Source organism: Staurois parvus, unplaced genomic scaffold (assembly GCF_062004578.1).
Source record: "Staurois parvus isolate SC_StPar_1 unplaced genomic scaffold, SC_StPar_1.0 ptg000981l, whole genome shotgun sequence".
NCBI lineage: Eukaryota > Metazoa > Chordata > Amphibia > Anura > Ranidae > Staurois > Staurois parvus.
Genome location: NW_028318777.1, coordinates 803265 through 827833, shown reverse-complemented (window position 1 = coordinate 827833; position 24569 = coordinate 803265). Strand labels below are relative to the sequence as shown.

At 42.1% G+C, this 24569-nt stretch overlaps 1 protein-coding gene across 1 annotated transcript in view; it reads left to right on the top strand.

Moving 5' to 3' along the window:
• The window catches only part of KMT2A (lysine methyltransferase 2A), a 409829-nt gene that overhangs the window by 256503 nt on the left and 128757 nt on the right, over window positions 1–24569 (top strand). The window contains exon 18 of the mRNA XM_089657321.1: window positions 19227–19300. Coding sequence (XP_089513447.1) covers window positions 19227–19300 — 74 coding nt within the window. The remainder of the gene's footprint in view (window positions 1–19226; window positions 19301–24569) is intronic.

Genomic DNA, 24569 nt, shown 5'->3' with positions numbered 1-24569 from the left:
CCTCCATGGAGTCCCATATCCAGGATGTCAAGCGGGTGCTGCAACGGTTACGTGAGAACGAACTCTTTTGTAAGCTCAAGAAGTGTGAATTCCACCGATCCCAGGTTGCCTTTTTGGGCTACATCATTTCTGCGGTGGGATTCTCCATGGACCCTCAGAAGGTTGCGGCGGTTCTGCAATGGCCTCGTCCCAATGGTCTTCGGCCCATTCAGTGCTTTTTGGGTTTTGCCAACTATTATTGGAAGTTCATCAGGAATTTCTCCACGCTGGCAAAGCCTCTCTCAGACCTAACCAAGAAGGGCAGTAATCCTCACAAGTGGCCATCCGAGGCCATCGTAGCTTTTGAGGCTCTGAAATCCACCTTCGCTTCGGCTCCGATACTGTCTCATCCCAATCCTGGGTTGCCCTTCGTCCTCGAGGTTGATACATCTGAGACGGGAGTAGGCGCTCTCCTGTCTCAGCGTCGGTCGCCCGATGGACCCCTACTTCCCTGTGTGTTCTACTCCAGGAAGCTTTCCTCTGCAGAATGCAACTACCAGATTGGAGATAGGGAGCTGTTGGCCATCATTCAGGCTCTCAAGGAATGGAGGCACCTGCTCGAGGGCTCCGCGATTCCGGTCCTCATTCTTACCAATCACAAGAACCTGACGTATCTCTCGGAGGCCAAGAGATTGACGCCCCGTCAGGCCAGATGGGCCTTGTTCTTGTCGCGTTTTAACTTTGTGGTCTCCTATTTGCCTGGTTCCAAGAATGTCAGGGCTGATGCATTGTCGCGGCAATACTCTGAGTTGTCCAAGGAGGACTCTGAGCCAACCTCGGTCATACCTCCGGATCAGATCCTGGCTGTCATTCGCACCAGTTTGACTTCTCCCCTTGGGGAGCAAATTTTTGCAGCTCAAACTGACGCTCCTCCCGAGAGACCGGATGGTAGATGTTTCGTACTTGAGGGATTGCGCACCCGCCTGCTGCGTACCTACCATAACTCCAAGACTGCCGGTCATCCGGGGAGGAACCAGTTGTCCTGGGTCGTCTCTCGTTTATTCTGGTGGCCAACTCTCCGTGCCGACATCGCCTCTTATGTAGCGGCATGTTCGGTCTGTGCCCAGAATAAATCTCCACGACATCTTCCATTGGGCCTTCTGCAACCCATTCCCAATGGTGAGCGTCCCTGGTCACACCTGGGCATGGATTTTATTGTAGACCTCCCTGTGTTTTGGGGTCATACGGTCATTCTCATGGTCGTCGATCGTTTTTCCAAAATGTGCCATTGTGTTCCGCTCAAGAAATTACCAACTGCGTAAGAACTGGCTACGGTTTTTGCCAGGGAGATTTTTTGCCTGCATGGGTTGCCCAGGGTGATTGTCTCGGACCGTGGGAGTCAGTTCGTGTCCAGGTTCTGGCGCGCCTTCTGCTCCCAGCTGGGTATCAGGCTCTCCTTCTCTTCGGCCTACCACCCTCAGTCCAATGGGGCTGCGGAGCGTTCCAACCAGGCCCTGGAACAATTCCTTCACTGCTATATCTTGGACCATCAGGACGATTGGGCCGATCTCCTGCCATGGGCGGAGTTTGCGAGGAACTCGGCTGTCAACTCCTCCTCCGGGATGTCTCCCTTCATGGCCAACTATGGGTTCCAACCTGCGGTATTACCTGAGAGGTTCTCACCACAGGACATTCCGGCTGTGGATAACCATCTTGCTGCCCTGCGTTCTTCATGGAGGCAGATCCAGAAGTCCTTGAAGGACTCAGCACAGCGCCAGACGTTCCAGGCTGATCGCAGACGGCTGCCCGCTCCTTCATACCAGGTTGGAGATCGGGTGTGGTTGTCTACTCGCAACCTCAATCTTCGGGTGCCCGCACCCAAACTGGCCCCCCATTTTGTTGGCCCTTTTCGCATCCTCCGCAAGGTGAATCCGGTTGCCTATGCCCTTGCCCTTCCTCCTGGGATGCGGATCTCCAATGTCTTCCATGTATCCCTGTTGAAGCCTCTGGTCTGCAATCACTTCACTACCTCTCTGCCTCGGCCCCGTCCCATCCGGGTTGATGGTCATGAGGAGTATGAGGTGAGCTGGATCCTGGACTCTCGATTAGTGCGCGGTCGGGTGCAGTTCCTGGTTCATTGGCGCGCTTATGGTCCCGAGGAGCGTTCCTGGGTTCCTTCCGCGGATGTTTATGCTCCTGCCCTCCTCCGCGCTTTTAATGCCCGCTTTCCTCAGAAGCCTTTTGTTGAGCCGCGGAGGGGGAGGGGCCTTTGAGGAGGAGGTACTGTCAAGGTCCTACCTTTTCCCAGAGGTTTTGCTGCTCCATGTGCTGGCATCCATCTTGGGTTTCTGCAGAGCATGGTGGGAGCCTTTTATGCTTTCAGGCCTCTGCGGTCCATCCCCCCGAGGGGTGTGGTTGATCACATTTAAGCCTGTTGTCTGCACTTGCTCTTTGCATTCGTGTCTTGTATGTTCGTGCTGCAGCAAGCTCTGTTTCTACTCTCGTGACTCTCCTGGAGACTGACTCGGCTTTGACTAGACTATTCTCAGCATTATCCCTTTTTCTGACCTCCCGTTGCTGAACCCGGCTTGTGACCTGTATATTCTTGTCTACCGTTCTGTACTGTCTGTCCTGCTGTTATCGACCTGGCCTGTCCGACTATGCTATTGTCTTATCTGGTTCCTACCAGCTATACGCCATTGGCGGCGGCCATTACCACAGCTGGGGTGACTCAGGGGCCTGCAACCTGGTGTGCATAAAAGTGGCCACCCGCCCAAGTCTATAACTGGCTTATGAAGCAAGGACACATAAACAGGCATCACATAGTGAAAAAAAGGGGGAGAGAACAATGTTCTTGGACAACTTGCCAGCCAGCTTGCTAACAACCGAATTAACCTGTCTAACAGTATGCGTTTATAACAGGGGTTTAGTTAGCACACATTTGCAAATACATACGTAAGCCACAGAGCCACGACACGGCACCCTGATCATCTGTGGTCCTAACTCAAAAATTTATGAGTCCCCATAGTAGAGGCACATGCATTTAATGGATAGATCAAGGGCAGGTGGACCTGAGGGAGCCACCCCTCTTAAAGGCAAAGGAGTGCACTGGACCCCAGCATGTAGCACAATGGCAACCAGGGCCCTAGTGCACCCACGTACCAAAAACTCAAACATGCATAAAAGTGGCCACCCGCCCAAGTCTATAACTGGCTTATGAAGCAAGGACACATAAACAGGCATCACATAGTGAAAAAAAGGGGGAGAGAACAATGTTCTTGGACAACTTGCCAGCCAGCTTGCTAACAACCGAATGTCGTATGTATTTGCAAATGTGTGCTAACTAAACCCCTGTTATAAACGCATACTGTTAGACAGGTTAATTCGGTTGTTAGCAAGCTGGCTGGCAAGTTGTCCAAGAACATTGTTCTCTCCCCCTTTTTTTCGCCTGCAACCTGGTCCCTGGCTGCATCAAGTCCATCCCCACAATCAGGGGCCCTGGTGAAGGGCAGCCTGGGGCTTAGACTCCGCACCCTGAGGGACTCCGGTCTGTGGGTGGTGGTTGTCGTCAGTCGGTGCTTGACCCTGCCATTAGGCCTGCCTTTCCGTTCTACAGCTCCTGCCCTGACACTTACTTGAACTTCTGGCAGACACTTCATGGGCCCTTTGGATCGTCTGGACCTTATGTCCCAAGGGCTAGTGTTCCGTCCTGCTTCTCGGCTGCTGACTGTAACAACATGGCTGTCATGAGAGACAGGTGCCTTTCGGATTCGGTCATTCCAACCCTCCTAAAGAAGTCATCTTATCACAATTTCTATCTTCACACCTGGAATGCCAATTTTTTGCTTGGCGCATGTCAAGGAACTTTCATTCTAGAAAGTAATGTAGAATGTATTCTGTCTTTTTTGTCCACTCTGGTATAGGCCACCATCTGACTTGGGTACAAGTATAGGACAAATCTCAGCCTTGACTGGTCTCTTAAAGAGACCTTTTGGCCTTCTTTCTCTAGTTAAGGCCTTTGTTCATGGTGTAGGTTACATTTTGGGGTCTCAGTCTGGTTCTCTTGGCTCTTCACAAATCACCCTTTAAACCTATTAAGGATATACCCTTGTCTGAGTTTACCCTTAAGGTTGCCTTTCTTGTGGCTGTTACCTCTGTAAGGAGAATCTCAACCAGCCCCTGCTGAACAGGCCGAGATTTTAACTATCTATGGCTGTCTTTAGTAACATTTTCATGAAAAATAGATTGCAGGTCCATTAAGTAGTGGAATTTGTATGGACTAATTTGGAGATTAAGGATACCAATGAGGATGCTCTAGTGTTTACGGCTCCTGTTTACAAATGTTTGGAAGCCCCTTTTATTTTCGCTAGCAGGCCCTGCTATGCAACCTACCATAGCTGTGATGTCAGTCTCTCAGACCTTAGTGCAGTGGATCCAGGTAGAGTGCTTACCAACTGTTTAGCTATAGAACACTTAGGGCTTTTGCCTTTAGCCCTACATTATTGTGTTGATAGTCTAGCTGATATGATCAGTCTTATCTCCCAAATGTGTCTCCTGTCTGTGAACATAACGAAATCTGTGGCTAAAATGTTGGTCTATGAGACAACAATGTAAAGGCTTGTTGCTTATGCCTTTTTTTGGTGAAAATATTTGGTGCTTTGTCAATCAACTTCATAAAGGATACAACTAGTGATAAGAGTACTCATTTCTCCAGAAAAAGAAGCCTAAGGCAAGCCATAGATGAATTGATTTTCTTTCCTTCCACAGAAAATCGCTCAATTTCCCCATCAACACACACTCAGTGTTAATGGGGGAACGCCTTCCACAGCACTATTGTATTCTGCCAACAAGGGAGCATGGGGAGCCTTTTCAGCCTTGAGAACGCAATGATTACTGTAGCTTGCGGGCAGTAATCGCATTCTAAAAATCCGACAGATTGGTTGTGGATCTGTGGATCGACTTAGGTACAATCAGCCTTCCCAATCAGATGCTTGGTGTGATCAGATGCTTTTTAGAGCAGAGAAGACATCTGGGGTCTAATAGACCCCATATCTCTCCATAAAGGGTGCCTGCTACTATCATAGGGGATAGTTATATTCCCTGTGATAACAATAAAGTGATTAAAAAAAAATGTAAAGCAACAGTGTTTAAAAACTTTTTTTTTTTTTAAGCACCCTGTCTCCCAGTGCTCGCGCACAAAGGTGAACAAATGCATCAGTCTTGCATGCATGCAAACAGCAATCATCCCACACATGTGAGGTATCATCACAAATGTCAAATGGAGGGCAGTAATTATAGCACCAGATCTCCTGTTTAAATCTAAAGTGGATACCTCTAAAGTCTTTTAAAGCATCTCCTCTGGATAGTAACATTTATTACGTTTGTTGCCGGTGCACTGCCATGTGCAATTTTTAAGCAAGATGTTTGGTATCTATTTACTCAGTGTAACATCATCTTTTAAATGTTACCATTTATTATATTGTGTTTGTGCATAAAATTTTTTAAGTGTTGTTTTTTTTTTTGTTTTGTTTTTTGTTTTTTAAACCTGCTGTGAAAATACCGTGTGACATAAAAAAATACAACACCCAAAGGCCTCTGCTTTAAAAAAAAATATAATGTTTTGGGGTTCTAAGAAATTTTGTAGCAAAAAATGCTGATTTTTACCTGTAAACAAAAAGTGTCAGAAAAGGCCTGATCTTAAAGTGGTTAACTACAGGCAGTTCTGTTTTCTGCCTCTGCCCTCCTACTTCATGTTGTCCGACCTACCTGTGTCTTCTTGCAGGCTAGCAGACCTCTCCATTTTTTTTTTTTTTTTTTTTTTTTTTATTGCAGACCACCTGGACCAAGAAGTTATTGCCAGTGTACCAGTGGAGGAAAGGTTTCAGGGTTTTTATTCAGATGTTTTCACTGTTCAAAAACCAAAATGAAAGCCCTAAATATCTTCATTAAAGTCCAAAGTTCCACATGGAATCCACCTAGTCTGTCATAGCTTCCCTTCATTAGGGAGACTTTCAAGCCTTGATGGACATAAAGAATGATTACTTGCATTTCCTCTTCTTTTTCAGTGCATTAATGATAACTCTGTTTCGCTGTCAGGACTCAATGCTACCAGTTTGTAGCCCCACCATTTTGGCTTATCGTCTGCATCTCAAGTGTTCCCTAAGGTTCTGGCCCGTGTGCTAGCTTTACTACATTACCCAGGTATTTCCTTTGTGCAATACCTAGACAATGACCTATTAAGGGAACAGTCCACTCAAACTCTGACCGTCAATGTGACGTGGCCCTTCCAGATCGATACAGTTAGATTCTGAAACATCAGAAATTAGTTCTGGAACTGACTCTGGCTTCAAGGAATGAGCTTTCTTTCTAGAATAAAACTTCTGATGCTCTGCTTTCAGACTCAAACTGGCAGCTGTCCAGCTCTGTAATTCTGCATGAGAGTTCTGGGCTCTGATGATGGTAGTTTGAATGGCTAGGGAAGAGTCCTAGACTTTTTATTGGTGTAGGAGATTTGGATGTCTTAGGAATCCTATTCTCCCATCATCATTCTGAAAATCTGTGGGGCCTAGATGTTTCTTAAACGTCATCTACAGGGTCATCTTATTAGGATCCAATCGTACTACGCCACAACGTACATCATTCGGGTGAAACCAGAAATCTGATTGAGGCAAAAAAGGGAAAAATTATTGTAGTCAGACAAAACTCCATTTCAGCCTTGTCCCTGTTGTTCTCATATCACATGTGTACGGTTGTCAGCGAAAGTCTGTAAGCTGTCAGTGTCTGGACTGGGGGGTATGGTCCCTACACCTAGAAGTGTTTCAGGACCTCAAAGTTCAACAACAAACTGGACCGGTTTATTTCCAGATGCAGAGATTTTCTGGTGGAAGCAGTGCATACCCTGGTCACTCCACAGGATCAGTGCAGCCTGGTCCAAGTCATTCTTCCTCTTAAACCCTTTCCTTTCTACTCTGAAAGATCACTATGAAGGGAATTCCATCTTAAAGGTTCGAACTGGCCCAAGTGGATGTAGCACTCCAACCTGATCAGTTTTTTGAAAGACACTCTGTTGTCTTTTAAAGAACGACTGAATCTCCTATCGCAAGGTCTATTTTACCACCCTGCTCCAAGTCCACTGGCTTTAACAGTTTGCCTGCCTCAGTAACTCTCGTGCTTTTATCGCTATGAATTCTATCTCTCATAAGGTGCATAGAATACTAGAGGCTTAGTTCCCCTGGTGCAAGCAAAGAAAGTTTTACCCCAGTAAGTAAGTTGTGAGATGAAGCCTTTTATAATGTGGTTTGGATCAACAATTGGCCTTGTGTACATCAAGGGAAAAATCTTGTCCTTTGCAATCCTATTTCAAAGACCACTAGTCTCCCATTCTATGTCAAGACTTTGGGTGTCTTTCATGTGGCTCCTTGAGACTCCATAACATCTAAATTTGTCTCTGTTGGCACTATAAAGGATACGTTCACCTTCAAGAACATGTTACATGTTCCACCCGGTTTTAGGAACATGTTCATGCTCCTGCAGCTGCTCTGCAATCCCAGCCCTCTGTGTGACAGCAGTGCAGAGAAAAGTTCCCCATACCAGCTGTCACTGTTTGAAAAGAGAGCGGCCCCGCCAACACGGCTGAATTCTTTGAATGAATCAACTACAAGTACCAGCATTCTATGCAGCTGATGGCTTATAGTATTCAGTGAACTACCACGACACTGTCGAGTACTATGGCAGTTCATTCAACTTATCCTTTAAAGACTTGCTTTTTAGCCTATTAGGGATATTCATCTTTCCACAAGGTTGCATTTCTTGTTGCCATCACCTCTTCAAGTGTTTGAACTGGCGGCATTATACTTTAAAGAACCCTTGTTTGGTTTTCCTGAAGAATTTGCTAGTATTAAAATCTAAGGGATTCCTCCATTCACATCGATAAATGTGGATGAAGAAATCTCTGCCAGAAAAAATGAAAAAAATATATGCTGAAGCATTGGAGCTATCCACACACTGACCACCCCGGGCCCCCATGCTTGGGCAAATGTTATTTTTTTTAACTCCGGATGAAAAATCTCATCCAGCAGTGTTGCACGCGCTGACGTATATTCTGAGAGCAAGACCTAGTTGCTGTCAGAATGAACAGATCTGTGATGCAGCTAAATGGTGTTCCTGCAAAGCAAACAACGATTAACAATAAAACACAATACCAATAGAACATTAACTCAATAAAACGACAAGTTTCTAAAAATTTAAATATGTGCCAATAAATTTAAAATCTATATGTCGAAGCATTAGAGCGATCTGCCCATTGATCACCCCAGGCCCCCATGCTTGAGCATATGCTTTTTTTTAAACTGTGGATGAAAAATCTTATCCAGCAGTGCTGCACTCACTGACATCTATATTCTGAGAGCAAGACCGTGTTGCTGTCAGAATGAACAGATCGGTGCTGCAGCTGAATGGTGTTCCTGCAAAGCAAACAATGGTAACACTAAAACCCAATAACAATAGAACATTAACCAGTTGCTGCCCGGCCTATAGCCAGATGGCGGCCAGGCGAACAGCTCGTCCCTCTGGTTGGACGCCATTTGGCGTTCTTTCCGGAACACACACTGCGCATGCCCACAGGGCCGCGCTGTGGCGAGATCTGTCACCGGCCGTGTACCTCGGACACGGCCGATGACAGATCTGTGTACGGGCCCCATTGCCAGTACCATGTGACCTGCTGTGACCAATCACAGCAGGTTACATGACAGTTGTATACAATGGATGGAAAACTCATACAAATGAGCGCAGAGAGGCCACTCCAGGTGGAAACATGTGAACAGTTAATCATGAGCTCACCACTGCTGCCTTGTTAATCATATGCATGATGAAGAGAACTGGAAAAAAAGGCGCTGTGGAAAATGCTCTCAGACAAGCACCTTAGTGGAGGTGCATCTTTATTGGGTGAGATAAAGTAGCGAGTATAATAAAATTAACCAGCCTGAAGTGGACAGTGTGATTCCAATGGACGGCCCGTCCGCTCTGAGGGGAGCTGAGATCAAAGAATGCTCCTGTCGGCTTCAAATCACGTGGTGTCAGCGTACCAGCATCCTGGGTGGTGTCACCATGGCAAACGAAGGCAGTGTCCGGCGTTGGCTTCAGCTGGGAGCATATGTGGGGTTACCAAGACGCCATGTTTCGCGCAGTTGCGCTTTGTCAAGTCTCTGGTAACCATGGCCGGCGGCCATTATATAGAAGACCATTAAAGGGAAGGCTGGCTGAGTGTAATTAGCAGGGGATGGGGTGTCAATCAGAGCGGACGGCTCGTCCTGAAGCAATGCTGAATACAAATTTAAAGGTACAGATTGCAAGTTATAAAAAATGATATGTACAGTATAAAAACAATAGCATTGGAAAGCATGATATACTTTCATCTTTAGTAAAATAAAGGTAATACAATAACAAAAAAAAACCACACAAGTTAAAAATGACATCGCTGGTTCATGGAAGCTATGTCAAAAATTGCATTTACAGTGAGGTAATTATGGGTATATGGGCAAAGAAGGGAGTAGGGAGAAGTGAATGCTAGGCATATGAAAATGACTGTATCAAAGGTATATGAAAATGACTGTATAAAAGGTATGACTAAAAGGAATATAATAAAATCAATCCTGGTATCAAATTAGGTAGCTCATATGTTCATAATTAAATAAATATAATATAATAGATGCGTAATAACTTGTATTCGTAATTGAGTGCACAGAATATATACATGGTGACAGTGCAGATTAAAAAACAAGGATTAAAAGAAGACAATACTGTATGTAATAAAAAACACACTGGAGGATCCTAGTTCCGGGGACTAGAAGTCAAACTTGTTAAATAATGCTATGGATTTCAAGATCCTCATTGAGACCATTGGGGGTCATAGAACCTAATTTGTAGATCCAGAACGTCTCTCTCTTACACAAACGGGCTAGTCTTTCATTGTCAGTAAATGTACCCTTTGGAATATGTTCGATTGCTAAGACCTCAAGAAGACTGAAATTATTTTGATGGGATTGCAAAAAGTGCCTAGGGACACTATGCTTATCGCATCCATCTCTTATAAGTCTTCTGTGCTCCCCTATGCGTTTGCGTAGAGGGCGTGTGGTTCGGCCTACATATAGGAGCTTACACTGGCATGTGAGAACGTATATGACGTGGTCAGTTGCACACGTTATAAACTGACGAATGTGGTAGCTGTTGCCCTGGGAGTCCAAAAACTGTGATCTGCCATGGGTGATGGACTGACAGGTGAGACAACCTCTTTTGTTGCATCTGTAGATACCAATTCTGTCGTCAAATGTAGGAAGGGGGCCGTTGTCTATGTAGGTGGACAGTGACATTTTGCTTGGGGCTAGAATGTTTTTCAAAGAACGGGCTCTCTTGAAAGTTACTTGTGGGGCGCGTGGGAGATTAGGTGCTAATCTAGGATCTAATTGTAAAATGTGCCAGTGTTTGCGAATGATGTTTGTAATATCACGATGTGATGTGTTGAAACCAGTGATGAACCTAACCGAGTTAGACTGATCACGGGCCTGAGTGTATGTTCGGTCTATCAATACGCTATGTTTGGTATATGCGTTTTTTATAAGGGAAGGGGGATAGCCTTTCTCAGAAAACTTTTTTGAAAGGAGAGAACCTTGTTCTTGGTAATCACATAATTTTGAACAGTTCTTCCTTAGTCTTTGGAATTGGCCACTGGGAATATTATTTTTCCAGGCTGGATGGTGACAGCTAGAATAGTGTAGATATGGGTTCCCACTAGTGGGTTTGGTGTAATTTGTACTACAAATTTCATTATCTGTGACTGACAAAACCAAGTCTAAAAAGATTATATCTTGAGAGTTAAAAACATGAGTAAAAGAAAGTCCAAGGTAGTTTGAATTGCAATATGCGACAAAAGATAAAAATTCATTCAAATCACCATCCCAGATTAATAAAATGTCGTCAATATAGCGCCCAAAAAAATGATATATTTGGCAAAGGGGTTGTTTATTTGTATATATTGTTTCTCCCAAAAGCCCATTGTGAGATTGGCGTAACAAGGGGCGAAATTCGCTCCCATCGCAGTCCCTTTAGTTTGCAAGTAAAATTGGTCAAGGAATGTAAAATAATTATGGGTAAGGCAAAATTCTGTACATTCAATAATAAATTTGGCTTGGGTGGAGTTGATAGAACTTTCAGAAGATAAGAAATATTGAAGAGCCTGTAGGCCTATGTGGTGGGGGATTGATGTGTATAAGGAAGTTACATCAAGTGATGCCCAATGATACCCATGTTTCCACTGATAATGGCTGAGGATTTCTATCACATGACTGGAGTCTCTGATGTATGACGGCAATTGTACAACTAATGGTTGGAGAAAATGGTCGATGTATTTAGAAAGGCCATTAGTAAAACTATTGGTGCTTGCAATAATAGGGCGGCCAGGGGGATGTGTAGTAGATTTGTGTATTTTTGGCAAATGATAAAAATATGGGGTACTACAAATAGGGGGAAGGAGAAAAGACTTTTCTCTCTTATTAATTACGCTATCATTATAGGCTTTGTCAATGAGTAATTTGAGGGCTATTTGATATTCTGGTAAGGGATCTGCCTTTAGTAACTGATATGTATCGATATCAGAAAGGAGACGAATGAACTCATTGATGTAATCACTGGTGTGTTGTACAACAAGACTTCCTCCTTTATCAGCTTGCTTGATGACAATGTTTTTATTGTTCTCTAAGTCTTTTAGGGCTTGTGCTTCGGAATTGCTCATGTTATAACTGATAGGTGGCTTATTGCACAAGCTGAGAAGATCTTTATAAGCTGCCTGGTAGAAGGTCTCAATGTATGGTCCCTTGGACTGTACTGGAAAGAAACTGGATTTGGATTTAAAACTGGTGTGAATGATATCTGGGTCTAAGGAAATCTTAGGTGTTTGCGTGTTAAAAGGATGGCTTTCCATCCATAGATCCTCTAGCATCTGGACTAATATTCTATCATCTTCTTGAAGAGAAGTGTCTGTATTGATAGTATGAGAATCAATACTAATAGTTTGGGGATCAGTGTCAGATGGGGAGATATTAGAAAAATGTCTTTTGATAGTTAAAGACCGAACAAAACGATTTAGGTCTTGAAATAGGTAAAATTTGTTAGGGCCAGATGCAGGGAAGAAACTGAGTCCTTTCCGGAGTAAAGATAGCTCATCATTAGATAGTATGTGTGAGGAGAGATTGAAAATCTTTACTGTACTGTTGTGCTCGGTGAGTCTAGTTTCTCTTTCTTTTTTAGCCTGGAATCTCTTTCCACCACGTCTGCCTCTTCTAGTTTTCTTTTTTCTTTTACTGTCCCCATTGGGAGGGTCTCTAAAAAAACTTGTGAAAGGGAGCTGGGATCACTTTCTGATGGTAGTCGGGAAGGGGGTATAGAATTTCCTGTGATGAAGGAATTTAGGTCCTGAGATAAAGGACCATAACGGTTTGGAGTAGGAATTGAAAAAGAATTGTTTAATGGTAAATCTGTGCTAATGGATGAGATAGGATTGGAAAGATTATTACTGGAGGTTGTGACATTGTTGGGAGGGGGAGGGTTAGGCAGGGAAACACCAATGGCATCGGAATGTTGAATTAATAGATTAATAGATGTAGATTCAATGGATGATGATGGTGTTGGAAAGGTCGTGCTGGGTGTATGTTGGATGGAGGAGGAAGGGGGAAGGGGTTTTAAGTAATTATGAGGTCGTTTATGTTTGTTAAATTTTTTGGGAATCTCTGTGGGGGGAAACTTTGTAACAGAGGGAATATTGATCTTACTTTGTTTTCTGTTCCATGTAAAGATGTGACCTAACTTGTAGTCTTCGATATCTCTATCTAATTTTCCTAGTTTTTTGGATACTATGTCATCCTCATTTTTAAGAATATTGGTATCTAATGTTTTTCTCCATTTTTGGTAAAGACATGAGGAGCTGAACTCTTGAATTTTATTTTCTTTTTCCTTAATTTTGGTTTCTGCCAGTTTTAGTTTGCGTTCCCTTTGTTGGATGATTAGTTTAATCCATTTGGTAGTGCAGAACTCAGAGATCAGTTCCCAGTCTTTTTTGAGGTCGTCATCAAGAAAATCACAGTGTTTTTTAATGCGTAGGCCTCTTGGTGTTATCCCAAGTTCTAAATATTTTTTAAGGAAACATACAGTCATTTTCATATGCCTAGAATTCACTTCTCCCTACTCCCTTCTTTGCCCATATACCCATAATTACCTCACTGTAAACGCAATTTTTGACATAGCTTCCATGAACCAGCGATGTCATTTTTAACTTGTGTGTTTTTGTTTTTTTTTGGTTTTTTTTTTGTTATTGTATTACCTTTATTTTACTAAAGATGAAAGTATATCATGCTTTCCAATGCTATTGTTTTTATACATATCATTTTTTATAACTTGCAATCTGTACCTTTAAATTTGTATTCAGCATTGCTTCAGGACGAGCCGTCCGCTCTGATTGACACCCCATCCCCTGCTAATTACACTCAGCCAGCCTTCCCTTTAATGGTCTTCTATATAATGGCCGCCGGCCATGGTTACCAGAGACTTGACAAAGCGCAACTGCGCGAAACATGGCGTCTTGGTAACCCCACATATGCTCCCAGCTGAAGCCAACGCCGGACACTGCCTTCGTTTGCCATGGTGACACCACCCAGGACGCTGGTACGCTGACACCACGTGATTTGAAGCCGACAGGAGCATTCTTTGATCTCAGCTCCCCTCAGAGCGTACGGGCCGTCCATTGGAATCACACTGTCCACTTCAGGCTGGTTAATTTTAGTATACAATGGATGGCTTCCTTTCATGCCATCCATTGTATACAAGTGTGTCTAGCTGTGAAGCCCAGCTGTGTCATGTGATTAGCCATGGACAAATCACAGCTAATCACAAAAAAAAACCCCTGAATGAATCGATTTCATTCAGGTAAATGCTTGCTTATAGCAAAATAATTCTTTGCTATAAGCAAATTTGTGTGGAAAAAAAAAAAATACTGATCACTTCCCCAAAGTAGTACAATGTTACTATGATAACTATGGTAACATTATACTACTTTGGTTATAGTGAAATATGAAAAAAAAATATTAAAAAAAAAAAATTATAATAAATTTAAAATTGAAAAAAAAAATTATCAATTTTTTTTTTCATACTGTCACCAGTCAGTTTCTCTGATCACCGCCATGCCAGTTTTATGATGATGTACTGCACTGGTGACCGTATGTAAAAAAAAAAAGTAAAAATCGTTTTTTAATTTCTTAATTTTCCAAAAAATTATGACAAAAAAATTACAACTTCAAAAAACTCGCCATGCCTGTTATGAAATATGTCGGACTGTCTACTTTGCAAAAAGGGGTCATTAGGGGGATATCTTTACTGTTCTGACATTCTTGGACCTCGAGAAATTAGATTGGCTGACAGTACTTCAGGATTGGTCAATTTTCAGATATATCCCATAGTTTGTGAACTCTATAACTTTCCTACAGATTAAATAAATACTAATTTGGGTTGTTTTCACCAAAGAAATGTAGCAGAATGCATTTTGGCCTAAATTTATGAAGAAAAATTATTTATTTGCAAACTGTTATAACAAACAAAGAAAAACGTGGGGGTTTTTTTCCCCAAAATTTTCAGGGTTTTTTTGTTTAGCAAAAAATAAAAACCCCAGTGTTGATTAAATACCACCAAAAGAAAGCTCTAGTTGTGTGAAAAAAATGATAACATTTTAGTTTGGGTACAGTGTTGTATGACCGCGCAATTGTCATTCAAAATGTGAGAGCGCTGAAACCTGAAAATTGGCCTGGGCAGGAAGGGGGTAAAAGTGCCCTGTATGGAAGTGGTTAACTCAATAAAACAACAACTGAATCATGTTCCTGAAAAGCAAACAACAGTTTTAACTTTTTTGTAACAGCCTCTGATTTTATGGTCTCTTAAAATACTGTTGGCAGTTTCCTGACTATCTAACATCTTTTGAGACTCTGTATGAGAATGCTGAATATTTGCCCTAAACTGTCCCATGCTGTACCCTATACTAATACTCCACTATGTGTGGTAGCGACGGAAGCAGTCCTTGAGGCAGAGAGCAGGTTGGCCAGGACGGGAGGGACAAAAAAAAAAGCGGTTTTTCTATCTTATTCCGTGTCTGCTACAGACACAACATCTTCTTTGGGGTGACCTTTGGGTTGAGGTACCAGAGAAGACATCCAGAAAATGCCTCTCATGCAGCCAGCTCACTGCATCAGGATTTGAGAATTGGGCCATATCACCTTCTGGATACAAAAAGGCCATGATGATCTCTTCCTGAAATTTTAAGAAGGATCCACTTTGTCCAGTTGCTTTGTAAATTACAAAAATGTTATATATAGCTAATTGAAATAAATAAACACTTTTTTGTAGCAGTGTCAAACTTTGCAAGAAACTAGGTATAGATTCATCGTTTGGTCGTTGAAGTCCACCCCTCTCATGTTAAGGTTATAGTTGTAGACACAGAGGGGTTTCTCATCGCCAGCTGCCGTGCTAATTTGGGTCATCGTGTCTGTGTGAATGGAAGACAGGACAAAAACATCCCATTTGTCCCTCCACTTTGCAATTGCAAGCAATTCATCATTTCTCAAGCAGGCTTTCTCCCCCTTTCTAAATCAGGTGTTTACAAGCCGTTGGGGGAAGCCCCTGTGATTAGATTGTGTGGTGCCACATGAGCCAATTTCAAGATTGTACAAATGTCTAAATAGTGGCACGCTTGTATAGAAGTTGTCCACATAGAAGTGGAACCCCCTGGGGAACAAAGATGACACAAAATCCCATACTGTCTTGCCACTGCTCCCCACTCCCCATGTACTCTGGGGGGCTCTTCTTCACTGTCTCTTCCCTCATAAACCCTGAAATTGTATGTATAGCCTGTGGCCCTCTCACAAAGCTTATAATCTAACCCCAGATCTGGCACGCTTGCTGGGCACTGTTTGAATGCAAAGTGGCCAGTAAAGTGAATAAGGGACTCATCCATGCAGATGTTTTGCTGGGGCATATACATATCTGCAATTTTCTCAGTGAGGTGGTTTATGAGGGGACAAATTTTGTAGAGCCAGTCGTGTTTAGGGTCACCCTGAGGATGACAGAGTGTGTTATCAGCTCATATCTATGCCTGGCCATGACAGCAGACAACATGGCCATAGGATGAATTGGGTCTGTGGACCAATATGACCGCAACTCATTCTTCTTTGTAATGCCCATGTCCAAAAAAGTTTTAAATTCGGAAACCGTAATGGGTTTCCTTGCAAATGGTCTGGCAAGACCTGAATTTGGGTTGGTGGTGATAAATTGTAGTGTGTATAAATTGCTTTGGCCCACAATCAAAGTATACAAATCTTCTGGGAAAAAACACTCCACAAAATTAAGGGGAGTAGTTAAATATGCTGTTTCCACCTGAATTCCAGGTTGGGCAGTGACTGGGGGAAGTACGTGTGCTGCAGAATCTGTGAGCAGCTAATCAGGATTTGCAAGCACACCCAGAAGGGCACTTTGGGCTCTACGGGCCTGTGTTTGAATTCTTGATGGCTGCAAGACACTACTTGTGCTCACCACCTCACCAGCTTGTACTGCACTTATGGGACCAAATGTTACTGCCAAGTGATACACCAGGTGATACTGTGCAAGTGCTGGCAGCGAACAGGGCTGATCCTGCTAACACTGCATTTTTGGGGGCACTGGTATAGTTCTGTTCCTGATCAATATATTGATCCGTACGAACACTATACTAGTAATGATCAGCGACCTATAGTGTGAGTGTGATAGTGTGCGGGCAATCTAATGCTAGCAGACCCTGGCTGGGAGGGGCGCTATCTGACGTCGCTAGTGGCCATAATACAATGATCAGTGAATAATACTATACACTGACACTGTACTAATTGCACTGGCAGGGTGACGGGGCAATCAAAGGGTTAATTTGGTAATCAAGGGGTTAAATTAAATGTCTGCCTAACGTGTGCTGCTTTTACTCATGTGTAATTTATCTTTCTTCTCTCCCTGGAACAAAATGGTTCCAGGGAGAGAAGATCCAGCTAGATCCTGTGCCTGTATTTACAAATTCAGGCACAGCTCTGCTTCTCCATTCGCTGTTGGGGCTCAGCAGAGACCCAGCCAAAAATCACTGGCTGCGACCTGCTGACATACATCTCCTGCATTAAATGACATCGGGGGTCAGTGAGGGGGGCATGCGCATGCACGCTCCAAACCCTGAAATAAACAGCAACACACGGGTATGTCGCTGTTCCTGCAGCTGTCGCCCGTCTGCAGTACATTGTGGGCGAGGGGACCGAAATTGGATAAAGTGGATACAGCTACCTGGTTCTCTGTTTTATGTCTTCTAAGTTCTATCAGGTGCATTTTCAAAACTCTTCTGGTGCCAGTATCGCGGGTAAGGACCTATAGACAGCTCTTTGTGCTGCAGGTTACCCCTATTATTATTTTGTATGGTATGTGGTCCAAGTAGCATTTTGTTTGCTTTCACCACTGAGTTGGACTGCTTTTGGGCATTCCAAACATATTAAAATTATTTAAAAAAAAATAATTAAAATTCCTGTATGCAGGGGTGTATTGCAGTTGACCAATTGGAGGATTAATGTCTCTGATTTCTGGGTCTATAAAGAGTAGCACGCCACATTGCACCGTCACCCCTATGAGTAAGTCGGAAGTGACGAAACGCATCAGGGCGTGACGGTGCAGCAGGCGGAAGTGACGTGGACCGTGACCGGAAGTGACGTGACGGCGTCTAGTAACAACAAACCGGAGGTGGTGAGAGCACGTGGTCTATGTTCACTTCAGGCTTATCGAAGGATGTAATATTGGGGCTTGTTTTATTGATTTTTCTTGTAAGGTCTAATCACTTTATTAAAGGATCTGTTTGTTCATACTACACCACTGGAGCTGTTTTTGTTTGTTTTACATGGTCAATTTGGATGCAGTGGAATCTTTATCTTCAGCAATCTATATTCATCTTTAAATGGGAAATATGTCCCAGGAAGTTTGTTTGCCAACCACGAGATTGGAAGGCAAATATTTTTGGTGAGTTTACATCCATGTGGGGATTCCTATGGAGCACTTTGTTGTCAGTTTGCTGCACATGGTGAAATAGAAGATTCACTTTCATGGACTTTGGATTACTTTACTACACTTTTTTCATGGACTTTCCAGCACTTTTTACAGCAATCACGGACTATTCATGTATTTGTGTTATCACTACTGAGTTTTATGGGTATTCACAAGATTTTTTTATTATTATATGGTTTTGTACCTATTATTGATTAATTCACTTAGCTCCACTTTAAACACTTTATTTATTCTGTGTTTTTTAATTTTAAAAAAAGTTTTTTTGGTTTATAAATAGTGGCAGCTTCTGTACACTTTTTATAAAATATTAAAATTATTATTAGTCTCTGAGACGTCAGTTTTTCTGCATGTGTTTTGCAAGGGCACAACTAAATCAATATGTGCCCTGGTCACACCACAACACTAGTAAAACATGCAGATTTTTTTCTGTGTAGGAATCCGCAACGTGTATAAAACTCATTTAAGTGCGCATGAAAACTGATGTCTCTGCAAGTGAAATTTGCTTGACAGTTTCCATCAGTTTTTTGTACATATGGTGTGAATGAGGCCTTAATGAAAGGTAAAAAAGTTTATAAGGTTCCTTAAGGAACACTGGTACAAACCCAACTGTGTTATTCTACTCCTAAAAAGTACGGTTTTCTACAGAACTGAAGCTTGCTGGGAGTCGGAGGGGTTATACCTGGCTGGCCAAAAGCTTTTTCGTTTGCCAGTGTCCAAATGCTTCTATAGGCACAGTATGACCCTATCATGAAAATGTAACCCTGTGTACCTTGATGAAACCTCTTTTATGGTAGGTTCAAACGTTCTGTTGTTGTAATTTCTAATGCATACTGCACACATTTATACTATGTATACAATGTAATCGAAGACAATGTTTTCACCTTGTCTTAAGGTATGAATGGCTCTGATTACAAAAAATAATGTTTTAAGGTTGTTTGAGGGTTGTAATAAATATATATATTGTTTTAGAAGTGTAAAATATAAATAATTTCATAAAATACCTGCCGGCATATTGTGATACCTCCTAGGCGTCCTCTATACCTTACATAGTATACATTTTATCTGACTGCTGATAAATGCATATTTCTTCATTTTTCTAGCAAATGGAGCGTGTTTTCCCTTGGTTTAACGTAAAGAAATCTCGCTTTTGGGAGCCAAATAAGGTTAACAACAAGTAAGTCATGGGTTAGAACTTTGGGTGTTTTTACTTTTCAGGTCCCTGAGCCAGCTTCATAGACCTGGAAGAAAATGATGCCTGAATAAAGATAGCATTGGAACTTTGTTAGAATTGTTATCAATTTGAGAACTAATAAATACTAGACTTGGAGACTCTCCCACATTGCTTTTTTAAGGCAAAGTCTCTTCAAAGGCCCCCCCCCCCCCCCCCATTTATACTTGCCTTTCTGCAGCTCTGTTCCTCCTCAGTCTACTACCTTAATGCTTAGTAAGCCTTGTGCTAGATCACGCCAGAACTTGCTCAGGGTTGATGCTTTAACCACTCATTCAATAGTGTTCATGCCTGGGAATTGACCACTCAGGCCTATTTACAAGGGAGGAAAGGGCAGTGGGGAAGAACGTTGTAGGGAAGTAAACGTTGTCTCATTTTTACCTTATCTTTTATTTCACTTAATATAGCCAACACTTGGACGTTATATGTTGGGGAAAATATTCTATATTCTTATTAAAAACTCTTATTTATATCATATTAATTTAGAATGAATTGTTTTGGGATGACATATATTTGGTGACTGATGAGGCCAAGGTTGAGTTAAGTTTGCCATAGATGGGTAGAATTTTGAATGAAAATTGTAGGGAGAAGAATGTTCTTAGAAAGTTTGTTCATTTTTGTAATCCGTGCACCAAATCAACATTCACTTTCAAATGCAGTGATGAGAAAGTTAGCAGGGTGTAAAAATATTTCTTGAACAAATACATTTCTAACCGTGAATGTGGTTTTAGTTTGGTAAAGTCTATTCATTGCAGAATCAAATGTTGAAAGCACACAAAATCTTTCAACCGACAAATGGATGTTGTGAGAATTTTTGTATGAACGTTCCAAGCATTTTCCTATGAATTTTTATTGAGAATTCTAAACATCTTTGATACGCTTTACATGGATTGATTTACTTAAAGGGTTTAAGATTTGTGTGACGATCAGCCTCATTGTCTTAAAGTGTCATTGTTCAGTAATATAAAAAAAATCCAACATTGCAATGAAGACAAAATTATTGCTTAATTGCCAATACTATATACAGCCAAAACTTCTGCACGTTGTTTACATATAAACATGATAAAACTATTCCACAATACACAGGGAAAAACACAAGGGGGGGAAGATCCTAGATTAACACGATCATTAGCGGTTAGCTAGTATACAGTATTTAGTGCCAATGCTCCTGTTTAGTAATGTGTGTGTGTGTGTTTTTTACATATATACATATGTAAATATGTATCCTGGATAGTTCATGGATGGCTATACTTGTCCACTATATCTTCAGAAGAGAGCCATGGTTGCTGCCCAGGCTGAGCTTTAACCACTTAAGCTCCGGAAGGTATTACACCCTTCATGGCCATGCCATTTTTTGCTTTTTGGCACTGTGCTACTTTAACTAGAAATTTTGAAGTCATGCAGTTCTGTATGCAAATGAAATGTTATTTTTTTTTACACAAACAGTGCTTTCTTTTGCTGGTATTTTATAATCACTGTGCTTTTTATTTTTTATTATATGAATGAAAAAAGACCATAAATTGGGGAAAAATCCATATCCAATAAAAAAAAAAAATCTAATTTCTTCATAAATTTAGGCCAAAATGTATTCTGCTACATGTCTTTGATAAACCAAATCGCAATAAGTGTATATTTTTGTGAAAGTTATAGCATCTTCAAACTGTGGTGTATATATATTTGAAAATTGATCAATTCTGATGTACTGATGGCCTATCTAATTTCTTGAGTTCCTTAAAATGCCAGGACAGTACATATACAGTACCTCCCAAATTACATGTTTTTGGAAAGTAGACAGGCCAAGGTATTTAGTAAGGGACATGGAGAGTTTTTTGAAGTTGTAATTTTTTGTCACAATGTTTGGGAAAATTAAGGAATTTTTTTTTTTTACACTTTTTTTTTTAAATTTTGTTTTTTTTTTCACAATGTTTTTTTCTCACCAGTGCAGTACAGAGTCATCATATGACTGGTATGGTGATCAGGGACACTAGCTGGTGGGAAAAAAAAGTTTAAAATATTTTTTAAATATTAACCTCTAATTTTTTTAGAGTAGTTTAGTGTCACTGTAGTAACACTTACATTCTTTAAAATTCTTTAAAAATCATCCAATGTGATTTCCTGAATTTTTTTTTTAATTCTGTCTTTGAGTGGGAATGCACCTACAATGTGAATTTCAGACCCCTCCATGATTTCTAAGTGGGAGAACTTGCAAAATCGCAGGGTGTTCAGATACTTCTGTTCCTCACTGTATATCGCTATATAATAATCCTCCCATTTAGCCTGTTTTTTCCAAGTGGCCTTAGGTAAGCTTTTCTCAGTAGAGATAAGTCCATCACCACTTTTCCGTAAAGTTTTTTTTTTCTCTAATGGATTCTTCTATCAAGATTCCTGACTGCACCATAACAACTGTGGCTTCTTCTGCAACATTCGAATCAGTTGACTTCTCAACTGAACCTTGGGGGATCCTACTTGCACCCTGCCTGCAGAAGATGTGGGGCTGGCCTGTAATTTGGTTTAGGCACTGGACTTATAGCATGTGGCACTTATAGAGATCCACAGCCGGGGTCTGTCAACATGGCAGAGCTATTTCCCTTAGGACAACTTTGCGGGTATACCCTTTATGGAGAGCGAATCCAAGAGCAGTGTGTCACACGCATGAAGCTGGAGAACAGGTGACCTAAAATTGGCACTATTTTTTCCAGTGCTTTGGAGCAAGTCTGTGGCATCGGCATTACTATGCCTTTGTAACCTCTTTTTTCAGTCATTTCACTCCGCATGTATGCACCATCTTTTTTTTCTTTGGATACCCTTCTGTTAGTCAAAATCAGTAGCTCCCTACTGTACAGCAAAACACTCTTTGGGTGCCTGTCTGTGTTCAGCAGCCTGTAGTGGCTGGTACAGAAGGCTACATTCATTGTTCCTTCTCTACAGCTGCAGAGATCATTGATTCCCCTCTGGAGATATTTTGTGAACTGCATGGCAGACCACAAGCACAGGGGGATGACCTCACTAGCTCAACACTTGCTACCGGGAGGGGGGATTGTTGTGGTCTTGGATTGTGTGTGGGGTCTCTGAGTTAGCATTCCTATCCTGTAAAGTACCTTTCCTTGTGTAGCACAAAGATAAAGTTGTCCTGAAGCCTAAAACCTCCTTTATCCATAACGCCTTTCCCTTCTTCAACCTGAACCAGGACTTTGTCTTTCTCTGATTTTCTTCTGCTCCTAAACATGCCAAGGAAATTTTCTCTTCACTGTCTTGAAATGGTACGCGTTGAGAGTCTACCTTTAGTTTACCTCTTAGCTGCAGTCTCTCTTAGGAATTTGGATTCCCTTTTTGTGCTTTCCAAGGTTCCTACAGGGTGCTTCTTGCATCTTCCTGCACCATTGATGGGTGGATTGAGGCGAGTCCTGATGTAAACCCATGGTCGAAAGGATAGAGTTCCTTTCTTCCGTTAGGGCGCCCTCTACCTGATCAACTAGTGTTTCATGGGCTTTTCAGCATCAAGCATCTGTTTCTTAGTTTTGCAAGGCTGCTGTCTGGTCATTTTGTTAACAAGTTTGTTAATTTTTACCAGGTGGATGGTAAGGCCTCCTCTGATGCCACTTTTGGGCATAAGGTTCTACGAACTACTGAGTTCTTTTGAGCCCTTTTTGTATTGTACTGAGGGCTGCCTGTACCGTAAAGGATCTTACACCGGAAGCTGGCATCAGACAAGGGTGAAATATCCACTTATAAAATGTGTAAACTGTAGAACAGATGGCAGCCCTGCAAACCTTGAAAAGAGAGATATCTTGCCAAAATGCTCGAAGCACTCACAGCTTTGGTGGAGTGAGCCTTGAGTAGAAAAGGTGAAACCAATCCTTGCGACCAAAAGTTTGTACAAGATCTGCCTTGGCTACTAAAAAATGGCTGCACAAGAGTGCGGGACAACTTTTCCTGGGCCCATCAGAAAGGACAAAAATAAAATTCGTCTTGCTGAATGAAGAAGTGGCAGAGAGGTGCAATCAAATAGCCTATGCCATGTCTAATCAGTTGGAGAGAAATCGCTTTCTGGTGAACTAGAGCTGGACACAAAAATGGAAGGACAATGCCGTGAATAAGATGAAATGCAGACACCATCTTGGAAGGTAAGGAAGGCTATGTCTAAAGTCGCACTTGTCCCTGTTCAGGATCAAAATGAGTTTCTTGCAGGATAAAGCTGACCGTTCAGATAGTTGTCTAACTGAGGGTATAGCAACAAGTAAAACTACTTCATAATCAGAGGATAGAGTAGGGTAATTGAAGATCAAATGAGGTTTACCAAATGCACCTAAAGGACAAAATATCTAATGGAAGTAGAGAGCGGATTTGATCAGTACGTCCATGTGGTAAACCTCTTGCAGAAAGGTCCCGATCAAAGAGTGGTCTCTGGAAAAGAATGGCAAGAGGAGATACCTGGCCATTGATGGTACAAGGGTCCAATCAGTGGTCCAGACCCAACTGCCGAAAAGAGGATGCATCCCACAGAAAAATTCTTGGGGGTGAAAGCCTTTTGACTCACACCACGTAAAACCCTCTACATCCAATGGTAGACCTTAGTGGAAATCGACTCTTAGCTGTTAGTATCATAGGGATAACTCTGTGATATCCCTGTCCCTCAGAACTTGGGCTTAAACAGCCATGGAGTTAAAGACAGTGACCAAGAAATAGGGTGGTTAATCTGTTAGTCAGGGTGCATCTCAGAAGTTTTAGCAGGTTAGCATACCATATTCTCCTAGGCGAATTTAGTGCTATGAGAGTATAGCAATGCATTTCATTTTAATACCATGAAGCGACTGAGGAAGGGACTTTAGGGGAGGAACAGCATAGATCAGGAAGTACTGATTCCATACTAGTGCATCCACTGCTTTTGTTAGGTTTGTATCCAAGTCTAGAGATCTTCTATCTGTTGCTTAAAGGGGTTGTAAACCCTTACACATACCCACTGAAGTTACTGGCCCCAGGTGATACACAAAGATGAAAAAAACTCCTCCTACATAAGTTGTACCTTTTTTATCTGCAGTCTTCTCTTCTCTGCATGCATTCAGAGTGTTCAATTTATAGAGCTTGTCTGAGAGTACAGAAAAAGGGGTGAAGAGCTGAAATTACAACTTGCAGAGCTCAGTGAGGAGAGCTCTAAGAGCTGATTGGAGAGAAGGGACATCCCCCCCTCCCCCTTCGCACAGGACCAGAGCTGAGG